The sequence below is a fragment of the Lytechinus variegatus genome, chromosome 17, assembly GCF_018143015.1.
Source record: "Lytechinus variegatus isolate NC3 chromosome 17, Lvar_3.0, whole genome shotgun sequence".
Classification (NCBI taxonomy): Eukaryota; Metazoa; Echinodermata; class Echinoidea; order Temnopleuroida; family Toxopneustidae; genus Lytechinus; species Lytechinus variegatus.
In genome coordinates, this window is record NC_054756.1 from 7,096,340 (window position 1) to 7,109,765 (window position 13,426).

The window sequence follows — 13,426 nt, forward strand, 5'->3', positions numbered from 1 at the left end:
ACGCGTAACGTATATATAAACGTGTCTGGTGCGCGAGAATTGGCAGTCAAAACATTGACATGTAAACAAAGGCACTTCCTGGCCCATTTACATTCACTGGTTGTGCATTTTTCGTTTCGTTAAACTAGCATGCAGATAGAGGGGGTAGGGAGCCAGGGAGGGGAGGCTTGTGGCGCTTAATTGAAAAACATGCCTAAAGGAAAGAGAGAAGGGTCACAGATTTCATTATTTTCTGAATGTTGATTTTCAAGGAATCGCAGAAAATGGTCAAGAAATAACACAGTTATGTTTCTTTGAAACAATGCTTAATTGTATTTCCATATACATGAAACATAACGTTAGGTGTTTTCACCGGTCTCCCACCGAAGTTTTCACACAAAAGACCTTCTTCATGGCTGATAGTCAACAAAACGGAGTTCCTCTTCACTTAATTTAATTATTAAATTATTGGAATTCACTCAGGCCTATTAACAGAACTTTGTTATTTCTTTACCTTTTTCTGTAATTGAGGTATTAAAGAGCAGATACTGCATGAACTTTTTAAAGTGTTATTTTCTTTTTTAAATTCAGATACCGCCCGCCAAGTGACTTTTTGGTTTCCTTTCTTCAAAAGTTGTTTTTGCTCACTCATGCATGAAGGATCGAGGAATAATAAAAAGTTATTTTAAATGAAAGAGGAGACCCTAAGCTTTACAATAATAAGTCATTTTTCTATTGTATTTGCGATTAAGGCATGCATGATAAATCATCTATAAATCTCGGTTTCGTTTTTTGTTGGACGCACTGTGTATATATATATAAGAAAATCAACATTCAGAAAATGATATAATCTTTCACCCTTCTCTCTTTCATTTTCTTTTGGGTTTTTTTGGTCGTGAAGAATTAAAATTTAAGCGCCCCAAGCCTCACCTCCCTGGCTCCCCCCCCCCCCTCTGTATGCCAGTATTACACACTGCTATGTGTCCGGGGAGGAATGAATTCTTGTTTCGCTTGCCCGGGGGCACTTACATTGACGAGTGGATACCATGCGCGACCAAAAAACACGTAAAAAGGATGTCTTTTTCACGATAGGGCACGTTACGTACGTAACGTGATAAGGGTGTCAAAAACACAAAAATAATGAAAAAAGGGTATTTATTTCGCTAGGAAAAATACGTGTTTAGGGTCGAATTTGCGGGGATGATAAAACAAAATTAAATGTTTTATATAAAGGATGTCCTTTTTGCCCCAACACTACGTGTTTAGAGTCCGATTTGCGTGAGGCATATATAGAAGGTGGGGTCTTACTAAACCAAAGAAGGTAAAAGCCGACGACCGAAGGACCCGTAACAATTCCTGTACTTGTTTAGGGGTTCCTTTCAGGGAATATTTGCCAAGAGTATCGTTTTGTTTCCAATACTTGTTAAGGGTAAGGTTTCACACGCCAATACTTGTTAAGGGGTCCATTTTCAGAATATGGAAATTACGTTTTTAGGGTGCTTTTCGAGACCCCATGGTCGCGCATGGTATCCACTCGTGAATGGAAGTGCCCCCCCCCCGGTTCGCTTGACAATGAGGAAAAAATTAGAATTAACACAAAAGAAATAGTGAGTGCCTGGATGATGACACCAGTGTTCACATTTATATACTGACCAGGATGTGCACATAACTGTTTTGTGAATTTAAGCGAAACTTTAAAAGGTCATCACTTTCTCATTTTTACATCCGATTTTGATGATTTTTTTTTTTGGATTTATCTCCTTTTCTCCAAATCAGCTTTTAGGTGGGGTGGACTTGTTCTTTACATAAATTGAGTAAAATTCCCAAAGCAACATGCTGGAAATTGGATCAAAATCGGATAACAGATATAACGAATTTATTGAATTTTAAACATTTGCATCATTCTGGTAAAACAGTTCTGGGCATATGTCTTCATGAATATTCATTAGGTGGGCTGAGGATGTCACACCCACACTTTTCTTTTTACTATGTTATTACATTAAATCATAATTGCTTCATTTATTATCTAAATGTGTAAATGATGTGTCTCAATATATGATGAAATAGGTTGAAGCAAGAAATAACTAATGCACTTAATTACTTGTCAATCCAATTGTTTTAATTCCTGGTAGAAAGATTTATGTAAACCTATATAATAAGATACAAAAGAACAAATGAGGATGACACCATCGGCCCGTCTAATGAATATTCATGAAGACATGCCCTGAACTGTTTTACCGGAATAATGCAAATCTTCAAAATTTTGTTATCCGATTTGATCAAATTTTCAGCATTTGCTCCAGTTTGTGAATTTTACTTTATTTCTTTCGATAGAAATACCATCAGCCCGGAGCATTCATTTAACCAGTCGGAGTGACAATAGGCCCTATTCTAGGAATTTGTTTGAGATCAACATAGGAGGATAATAACGCTTCCAAAAATTTCAAAAATATTTGTTGATTTTTTTTTACAAAAAAAACATGATTTTTAACCATAAACTTTGAAACGCGCAAAGTGCATCATAGCCATCATAAAAAACTTTGAAACGCACAAAGTGCATCATAACCATCATAAACATTTTATTTTTTTTAGAACACCCCCACACCCACCCACACTTGAATCACCTTCTAAGTTGTTTTAAGTGATATTTCGTGTGTTTCCGCCCCCTAAAGAATAATTTTTTGTAATATGGAATTCATTGCTCACCATATACTGTAAAATTATTTGAGTGAATTTTCCAACAACGAAATTTGGACCTTTGAAATTCCAAATAAGAATTTGAATTTATTCACGTCAGCTGGAAATTTTCGTCAAAACTCTCAGAAAAGGTTGGTTAACACGACTTACCAATTGTAACGAAACAAATTGGAGATTATTTCTCTTAACGAACAGTTCATTGGTTCATACGTCTTAACGCAACCCCCCCCCCATAGGCTCCGTGCCGCTGCTTACTCAATCGACGTTGGAAGTCTTCGACTGATGCGGTGATCCCCTCCCCTAACGAATTTCGGGGGGGGGGTGTCCCCTCTTTGTTGTCTTCAAAGCTTTTTTTCTTACTTTTTTTCAAACTATTTTTTGATAGATTTTGTATTTCCAGTGAATGCGGCCTATATTATACCCTAAGGAAAATCTTGGCGGTGCTTCAGCACCCCCCCCCCCCAACATCCCACCGGATTCCCAAAACCACTGCTACACTGCTTCTCGATCCGAGGGACGGTATTGAGGATCCCCCCCTTCTCATATCTTCCGCCCCCGTTTCCCCGGTTATCATGCTCCATCTGATCCCCGTAACGGGGGGGGGGGGAGGGGTTACTTAATTTGGTTTGGACGGGGGTGTGCGGCTGAAGGTTCAAAACCCATAGCCATATTTACGGGTAATTTTTTGATAAAGAGGTACTCATTATTAAGGATCTATTAAATTTTGACACGCAAAAAAAAGGTTATCACCCAAAATTGGAAGAGAATAAATGGACATGTTTAAAAGGCCAGTATCTAAAAACTGGGGACATGTTTAGGGAGAAGTTCCCCAACATGTTTACCTTTCAAAAAATTCCAGCGGCACATCCCCGTATGCCGTATGCCTATCCCCCCCGGGGCAGTAACGTTCGAAGCGTATCATTTTAGGGGGGGGGGCAGGGATTGCTTTGCGGCCGGCCAGGGGTAATGGATGCAACATATAGGCCTAAACAGTCTTATTTTAATTTTAAGTTAGGTTTTAATTTAAACAAGGTATTTATTGATAAAAGGTGGAAACTTAATTGTAAGCACCTCGACCCGGAGTCTTCATAATTATGTTTACATACGAGGTGGGATGGTAGGCCTACTCACGAAATAATGTGCCGCGCTGGAATTGGTCGCTTTTCCCTAATATCCCTAAACGTGATGGGGTATGGTTTTATGCTGGAAAATCCCTAAACAATTAGGCTTAAATTTTTAGACACCGTGGCCTTTAACTTGGGTCCATATTTTGGGTGATAACTTTTTTTTGCCGCGGAACGATTTTCAAAGTGGGGGACTGCATGACCATGCAAAAAATCACAATCCTATGGTTATATATTTTAACGTTTTTGTACACGCCACGATTTGGAAAAAAAGTGGTAGGGGGGCTGAAGCCCCCCCCCCCCGCTTCCGCGGCCCCTGTTATTTCATATTTCTTTCTTTTCTTTTTCTTGTCAAATTTCCGAACCTTTTTAGCCAAAATGACCCGTATATGGGTATTGGTTTTGAACTTTCAGCCTCGAAGGGCAGCCACCACCCCCGTCCAAACCAAATCTAAGTAGCCCCCCCCCCCCGGTCAAACCAAACTACTGTAATCCATTAGGCCTACTAGATAAAATCCAAAGCAAAGCCAAGGCAATATTAAATGGTGATTATTTTGTCTAACGACTGGCACAAGTCTATCTATCTCCCGCGGTTGCTATGACCACATGCAGAATTTCAATAGACGTATTTTAATTGGGCAATCATATCCCAGCTAGCACATAAAAGCCAATCACGTGTAGTGTTAGAAAGAATTTTCAACCATTGTTGCTGTTGCTAAGCAGCTGGCGTGTATACGGAAGTAAACGTGCATGCATATGCAAACATGCATTGATCACACACGTAAAATTTCGAGCCAGTTCATTCAAGATACTCTTGTGTCTACTTTCAACACGGTGACGGTGTAACGCCTCAAATTTATATCAGCAAGACCCAGTAAACTGTGGAAGAACATTAAAGCAGGTAAATATTCGATTTTTAAATGTAACCATGGTAAGATCTAGATAAAAATACTCGACTCTTCAAATTAACGTTATTTTAAACTTTGACTTGTTCAGTTGTTGTTGACGTTGTCGACATTCACTGTCTTCTTGATTTTTGAAATTTGATGTTGACTTTCGTCTTCGTTTATTTTTTCTTCACTCTTGAGTTGAAGTCTCTCTGACTGAGATTCAAAAGCAAATGTAACGTTACAGTTTAGGCCTATTTGATTTTCATATTGAATGATTTCAGTAGCTTCACAGTTTATTACTATACTTATCTGTTAATAGAGTTATTGCAATCATGATTTTAATGAAACAGACGCGTAGACCCCTCAAGCTGATCAAAATTATCTTTTTGTGTTCTGAACTTTGAGATTTTTCTCAGTCTCATGTTTGTTCTCATCAGTCACACTTTCAAAATTTGAAGCCTTCTTTTTGTCTTTGGATTACACTAGAAATAATTATAATTCAATAGTCTAGATCTAGGTATGGTTAACTATCTAACATTATTAGATCTCGAGTCTAGACCCCTAAACTAAAGTTAGATCGATCTAGATCTAGGCCTAGGGCCTATGCCTAGTCTAAATTAGACATTAAACTTCTAGTTGGATGGGGGGTCGGGTGTCCGGACACTTTATATTTTTGAAGCCTTCTTTTTTGTCTTTGGATTTAATACACTAAAAATATAAATTCAATAGTTAATCTTATATCTTGTTCTCTAACATTTCCTAAGTAACACTTTGTATAGGCCTACCCAGTTGTTGTGTGTCCGGACAGGTTGTGTGTCCGGACGATCAGTTTTAGAAAGTCATTTGGAAAAATTTACAAGTGAAGTTTCATAAATGTTTGGTACAAAATGTTAGGAAATATTATAGAGAACAAAATAGAAGATGATTACAACTATTGAATTCGTATATTTAGTGTAGGCCTAATCCAAATACAAGAAAAAGGCTTAAAAAATATAAAGTGTCTGGACAGCAGAACCCCCATCCTACTAAAAATTGATGGAACTTTGCTCGTAAATTTTTCCAAATTATTTTCTAAAATTGATCGTCTGGACACACAACCTGTCCGGACACAAACAACTGGGCCCCGTAACATAAAGATTAGCGATTAATCGTACGCTTGATTTTCACGATTGATTGTGCATTGTCAATGCAATCAATCGTTGAAAAATGTTCTACGATCATTGTTAAGCTTTGTGTTACAGGCCCCTGGGTATTCTAACTTGTTATGCCAAACATTTCAAGAGTGGAAATAACGTTAGAATACTGCCAGCAGGTGAGCAGTAACTTAACCAGCACTGTCAATGACATTGAGACTGTCAGACTGCCGGGGATTGATTTAACAATTTCTAACCTTTTACTACATCTATAATCCCCATTGTGAGTGGAGCCAACGCAGTTCAGCGGAACAAGCAAATATAACCCTACACTAGAGACTTAAGCTTTTGGTCTATATTATGGCTACACTAGCGACTTTATTTCATGATAATGCATACGACCATGCCGTGCATCGTGAGCTCACCCCCCAATTGCTCATAAATGTGGTTAGGCCTAGGCCTATGCTTTTTAAAACTTTTATTTCAGTTTAACTTTTTAAAATACATTGGCCCATATTCTGAAGTCAGGTTTAAAGTTGTGGTTTATTTTATGGGAAGCCAATATTTTTTATTAAGTTGAACGTTTCTTATGTTTACTGTGCTCTTTCCTGATTCATCGATGGTGAAGAAAACAATCTATTTATACTTCCTAGACAATTATGAATCATTTGAGAGCCAAGTGAGCTGAAATATGATATCTCTACCGTTAGTGATTTATGTAACAATTAGCTATCCATATTTAAACAACTTTAAACCTGAGTTTAAAGGTCAAGTCCACCTCAGAAAAATGTTGATTTGAATCAATAGAGAAAAATCAGACAAGCACAATGCTGAAGATTTCATCAAAATCGGATGTAAAATAAGAAAGTTATGACATTTCAAAGTTTCGCTTATTTTTAACAAAATAGTTATATGAACGAGCCAGTTACATCCAAATTAGAGAGTCGATGATGTCACTCACTCACTATTTCTTTAATTTTTAATTGTTTGAATTATACAATATTTCAATTTTTACTAATTTGATGATTAGGACCTCCTTGCCTGAAGCACCAAATGTTAAAATAATGGAATTCCATGTGTTCAGGGAGGAATGAAACTTCATTTCATATGACAATGAAGAAAAAATAAATGTTTCATATTTCATATAATAAAATACAAAAGAAATAGTGAGTGACATCATTGACTCTCTTATTTGGATGTAACTGGCTCGTTCATATAACTATTTTGTTAAAAATAAGCGAAACTTTGAAATATAACTTTCTTATTTTACATCCGATTTTGATGAAATTTTCAGTGTTATGCTTGTTGAATTTTTCTCTTTTTATTCAAATTAAGTTTTTGTTGGGGTGGACTTGTCCTTTAAGTTAAACCTGCTATCAGAATATATCTCCAGACACAGTTGAACAGAGCTGAGCGAAGAGATTGTGAAATTTGTATCATTTTTTTCATTTTTGAAGCTAATGTTAGATCTAGACTAGATCTGTATTAAAAAAGTGAGCGCAATAGCACATGTAGACTAGATAAATAATATAAAAGCTGTTAGAAAATGTCAGGTTTTTTTTTATACATTTCAATAGATCTACATCGAAATTACCTCATTTGAAAGGGAATTTCATGAGTAATAAAAATCTGGTATGTTATTAATGGTATGGGAAAAGAGAAAAATGGATGTCTGAAACAAAGTACCAGGTTTCCTAAAAAGTTGAATATTTTTCCTTCATAAAATGTGAGCAGTTCACCTTATCTCATATTTTTATGCCATTATTGGAATCCTCATGAAATTTCCTTTCAATAATTAAGAATACTTTTGTATAGACAGGGTGAATATTCAGTTATGGCCACTTTGATACTGTCAGCAGGTGTACTATCATTGGATTTCAACGATGTAACACAAATGAGGCCAGTTCAAAATGCACAACCATATATGTACATTTGTGTCTAGAAACAGAATGGCAAAATATATATATAGGATTTCCTATTAAAAGTTAGGCTAATTTTTTTTCTCTTGAACTGGCAATTGCAAATCTTGATAATAAGAGGGTATGTTTGATGGTGTTGTTACATGTAATTATGCTATTTTTTGTCAACATTTAACCAATGCAAATTTTACAAGTGTAGTTTCGCATTTGTTTCACTTCCAGACTAGATCGAAATCGCTTGGAGAAGTCAAGGAAACCAATCACCATGTCTATCAGGACCGATATCGCCAGCAAACCAGTTGTTCATTATGCAGTCTCCGACTGGCACACCAACAATCATCTCCTGTCATCAAATGCTGAGAAACTGCGTGATAATTCCCACAATACCCGGCAAGAATCTAGCCAACTTCGTAATGTGACCTACAACCGCACAGCATGGGACATGCACGACAACACAACTCGTCTCCAAAACAGAATCGATGACATTGAGACGTGGCTGCAAACCCTGGAGAAGACCCGGAATGATGTCATCGAGGAAACTGAGAAGCTTAAAAAGGACTTAGACCTTGCCGAGAGGGCGCTAGAGGCCAAAGCACTTCCTCTTGACGTAGCATCAGAATGTAAAACGCTACGTGACGGCAGGAGGGGTATTGATGTTAAAGACGACCTAGCAAACGCTGAAGTTAGCAAGGTAAATAGAATAGGAACAATGCAAATATTTTTGCTAAATAGAATCTAAACTGAATCATACTATTATTATCATAAATTTGGCCATAAAAAACATACAAAAATTGTATACAAAAATACAATTTGAAATTGAATAATTAAATATGACAAGTAGAAATGAATACAAAGGAGAAAAGATTAAGGATATGTTTTTTTCATAGAGTAAAACAGATGGGACCTCAAATTCTTTAATTCAAATTCATATTTCTCTCAGTTCTCATTTAATTGAAATTTTTTCTTATAATGCATAAAAGTAAAAATATTAATTGAAATTTAAAAATATACATGGCAATGATCACTTCAATTTTTTGACATCAAATATCTGAGAGGAAATCCCTAGTCTTTGTTTTGTATTATTAGCCTTTTAATTTCTTCAACTTCAAAGTCAAGTAAGTTTTCAAGTTCCAAATGATTGACCCACTGACGTTTGTGATGATTGGACGCGTGTTGGCCTATCGATGACCCCAACACTTGTTTTTAGGATTGTTTTCTTATTTTGCAGTGCTCTTAAATGTATTTGAAATATATTTTTAATGTTTTTTTTTAATAATTCATATATAGACCCTATTTCTTTATGGGCAATTCCATAAAATATGTACGTCCAACCCCCTATTTGTGGTAGTTAAATTAAATTTTCTGTCTCTGATTTCTTGATCTCTTGACAGTCTGTAATGCTCTCAAATGACCATGACATGGTCAGTTAATGAAAGGAAGTAAAAATTGAGAAAAATGGGGGTTGGACGTACAAAAAGGTTGACTATTTTATGGAATTGCCCTTATCAGATTGTTTGAACTTTTTTGTGGGATTACCAGAGCTGCCAAGTAGTACAGATTTTACATATTTAGTACTGAAAAATGAGAAGAATACTGATGGTTTCATGCAAAATACTTGATTTCTCAAGTTTCAGTTTTATGTGTTCAAAGGTATTTCTTTGAAAATACTAATTTCCTCGCTAAAATACTGATTTTCAGCTTTAAAAATACTGAAATGTTCTTGTGCAGGTTGGCAGCAGCTCTGGATTACTGGAGTAAACCTTTATTGGATTGAATTGAAATTAAGTTCTTATTAAAATCCTCTCCCCATTTTTTTTTTTGGTGTGTTTCTAGGAGATTGATGTGATAGAGGACATTAAGGACGCATTGCAGGCCAAAGTGACGTCGGCGCTTGAGCAAATATGTCTTCTCCAAGAGGCTCGTCAGCAGCTAGATCTTGATCTAAGGGATAAGAATGAAGCCAAGAAGATTGATACCTATGCTCATGATCTCTCTATAAACTCGCCAGATATCTGCTATCAACCCAATTCTACCAGGACACCTAAAGGGTATGTTTATTTTTCAAACTTTTCCTTTTTTTAGTGACAGTACTAGTAATGATGTTTCACCAATTTTGTTTAGTCTTAGGGCATCAGAATCATGTCTTTATTGTGTTTTATAGATTATTATTGCCCCGTTCGATAAGTCCTGATTTGCCGGTTTTCTAATTGAAAAGTATATACTATATTTAATTATGATCACATACATATGCAGAGCAGTTTTACATTTCAATATCAGAAAGTCAACGCTGCTGTTATATTGAATTGCGTAATGCTAACGAGACAGACTTGTTTTTGTCTATTCAGGTTTGCATTTTGCTTTTCTCAAGCAGTGTCCTATTTTCAGCTCTCTAACAAATGCTCAGATTCATCTTCCCTTTTTTAATTTGTAGGGTAAATGAAGTTTTCTAAAAATGCAATAATTTGTTATTCATAATTTTTATTTCCCCCCATTTTATTGTTTCAAAGAAAAATATGGATTAAAAATCTACTGCTACCCCTCCAAAAAAAAATGCAAACAAACGCTAGAGCAAAAAACAGATTAGAATAGAAGTGAAGCAAGTATAGAAAATATGAAATATGTTACAATTACCGGTACACTGTCACATCATTTACCAAACATCCACACCAATAAATTGTAAATCTTTGTTTTCTTTTTGTTTTATAGGAGTACCACCCCTCAGACATGGGAAGATTTCTCTCGTTATAACAAGGACAGAGCAGATGCGGAGATGCGTTCATCCCAGCGTTTAAGGGAGGCAATCCATAGTACCGTAGCTCAGACTGATAACGATTTAGAAGCTCAACGTCAAGCTACCGAGTTTGCTATTCGCAAGAGTATCCACGAGATGAAGAGTGCCAAAAAGGAACTCGAATGGCAGAAGAAGAATGTAAGATCATTGTTCAAATCCTTTTATTTCTCTTTTCCAGTATAATCTACATGTATATGTATTTTTCTTTTCTACATATATGTTATGAACCTGTGCTTGTAATCTTAATACAAATGCAGAACCACAAATCTTTTAGAGGTACAAAATCGTTTTCCAGTAGTTCAAATTTCTTTCAACTTTTAAAAGAATTAGAAATTAGTAAATCTGTATGTTGTATGATAAATTTTTAGTAAAAAGCAATAGAATATAATGTGGCATACAGTAGTTTAAATACGTACATGTAGATGTAAAATGATGTGAACGGTATTGCTCAGGCTTAAGGGTTTACATTTACATATATTTTCTTTTTTATGTATTCATGAAAACATTTACATACATTCATTTCACCTGGTAATCTGGTATCCATTTTTCATTCAGTTTTATATTTGTTTCGTTGATTTATGTGTTTTCAAAGTTGTGAGCTGCAAAACTTAAATGAGAGATGCATTTATTCATGTATCCTGTTATTTTAATCAATCACTATTTTTTTCTCCACCCCAGACTGAAGAGGAAATTGCTATGCAAGAACGTAATATTCGAGAGCAGGAGCAAGCCATCAAGGACAAGGAAAATCCCCTCAAGCTCGCCATGACCAGACTTGAAAACCGTACCTACAGACCAAACGTTGAACTGTGTCGAGATAACGCCCAGTATGGATTGGTTAATGAGGTACATGAGATCCAAGACAGCATCAAGGCTCTCGAAAAGAAACTCCAAGATGCACAGTAAGTTAATTATAAAAAAAAAAATTATCCCTTATCTGGTGGGTGTTGCACAAAGATTTAAGTTTGCACTTAAATGCTGATGCGTGACATGAATTGACATGCAAAGCGCAATCTTATCGATCAATGTGCAGTACTGCGCTTCCTCTTTGCATGATCTGACCAATGCGGTCATGCCTTTTACACCGTGCGCAACTAGACATTTATGTGCGACTTTCAGTCATACCTAAATCTTTGTGAAACACCCCCCTGGTTTCTGAATTACTTTCTTTGTGATGTATCTTAATTCAAAATCACTTTGGTAAGAACCATATTTCTTTCTGATGAGTATCATTTTGTACAGACACCAAAAGGCATTGTCATTAGTATTGTACATTTAGGAAAGGATTCTGCTTGATTTCACCTTGAAAATGACATGATGCTAAATGCCTTGTATCAATTCCTTTGTTTATCACAGCAATTCCCGAGATGCGTCCGAGAAGCAGCTCTACCGTATCAACCAGGACCTGGAACTCAAGAACAATTCTTTGGACCTCGACAACAAGTGCATGCAGGTCAGACAGAAGCTTACAACGGGACCGGTCACGCAAACTATGAACAACCTGTCTACGTTCAAAACTGATCGGGAGCTCTACACGGCGCAAAGGAGTCTACTTGCTTGAACATTTTTATAACCTTATAAAGACTTTCTGTAGTGATGAAGATGTCAAGCTGCATTAGTTTGCTTACGAGGATGAGGCATAGTTGGCATACCCGATGCAGTTATCAAACATTGATGTTAATCTACCTTCATATGCAGATCGAAAGATCATGTTAATTTGAATCATTATTCATCAGTAAATTGGTGTGCCATATTGATATATTTATTCATCAAAAGAAAAAAAAATCACCTAATTTTGAGGGGCAATCTTCAAGCCTTTGGATACTGCAATTCAAACTGCACTCTCATGCTCATTTGATATTTCATCCCAGCAATAAAAAAAAACATTGATCAGATTCAAGTCACACATCAATAATGAGCTAACATTGCCTTACAAGTCATGTCGAAAGTGAATTTAAAAAAATCATCCTTTCATGTCATAGCTAACATGCAGGTAAACCAGCCCCCAAATAAATTTTATTATTGTATTCTATCGTCCGTCCATTATATTGCAATAGTATAGCAACTTTTGTTATGTAGATATTTGATTGGTTCTATAATGAAATTGTATTAAAGTGTAGTAAAAAAAAATATATCTTTCAATTATTGAATTTCTCGTTATTGCACATAATGAAGGACAATCGTCTCTCGTTAACCTACTAAGTACTATCTCTTAAATGAGAATTGTAATTGATTGCAAAACTGGGGAGCACTTCACAAAGACTTTTGTTGGCATTTTTCACCCCCAAAAAATGTTATAAGCTATTGAAAATCTTGTAAATCTAGTTTTGCTGAAAGTATATTAATGGGTAAAAATCACTGACAAAACTCTTCTTGAAGTGTTCCCTTATCCAGAGCGAGAGAAGTAATTCGACATTTCTGTATATATTTGATTGATTCTATGGCATGTTTTATTTCATGTATAAATGTATTGCACTACACAAATAAACTTGTTAAATGATAATGGAGGATGTGTTTGATTTGTCATACTTTGGTACCATGTCCAAGGGGGGGTAGTGATAGTGTACTTTGAAAATTACATTGGGTGATTTCAAGTATGGTGTTGAAATCTGGTGTTGTGACAACACCGCACTTGAAATCAGGTTGGTGTTGGGATTGACCTTGGAAAATATGACGTATTTGAACCCAGCACTGCGGCTGGTATTGACGATCTACCAGCAATTCACCAACCCCCAGGGATTAACAAAATCATGATTTCAAGTTTGGTTTTGGCAATCTCAAGCTCATGAACAATTGGCGAACATGATGAAACATAAAAAAATATTGTTCACTCATTCAAATTCTTGAATTAAGTAAAGCATTGGTATTCTGCATGATGAGAATGCATTTCTCT

At 35.9% G+C, this 13,426-nt stretch overlaps 1 protein-coding gene across 1 annotated transcript; it reads left to right on the plus strand.

The window, feature by feature from the left end:
• The first annotated feature begins 4,555 nt into the window (after window positions 1–4,555).
• Window positions 4,556–13,036, plus strand: LOC121430708 (tektin-B1-like). The gene is made up of 6 exons (XM_041628065.1): window positions 4,556–4,701; window positions 7,965–8,433; window positions 9,576–9,790; window positions 10,449–10,671; window positions 11,212–11,435; window positions 11,890–13,036. The coding sequence occupies exons 2-6, from the start codon at window positions 8,008–8,010 to the stop codon at window positions 12,092–12,094; spliced, it is 1,293 nt and encodes a 430-aa protein (XP_041483999.1). The 5' UTR covers window positions 4,556–4,701; window positions 7,965–8,007; the 3' UTR covers window positions 12,095–13,036.
• The last annotated feature ends 390 nt before the right edge of the window (window positions 13,037–13,426 follow it).

What these genes read in the sequence shown, in the direction of transcription:
- LOC121430708 (XM_041628065.1), top strand. Translation starts at nt 8,008, where the DNA reads ATGTCTATCAGGACCGATATCGCCAGCAAACCAGTTGTTCATTATGCA. An exon ending in TCTACCAGGACACCTAAAGG is followed by an intron (nt 9,791 to 10,448) that starts GTATGTTTATTT and finishes TTTGTTTTATAG; the next exon opens with GAGTACCACCCCTCAGACAT. An exon ending in AAGAAACTCCAAGATGCACA is followed by an intron (nt 11,436 to 11,889) that starts GTAAGTTAATTA and finishes TGTTTATCACAG; the next exon opens with CAATTCCCGAGATGCGTCCG.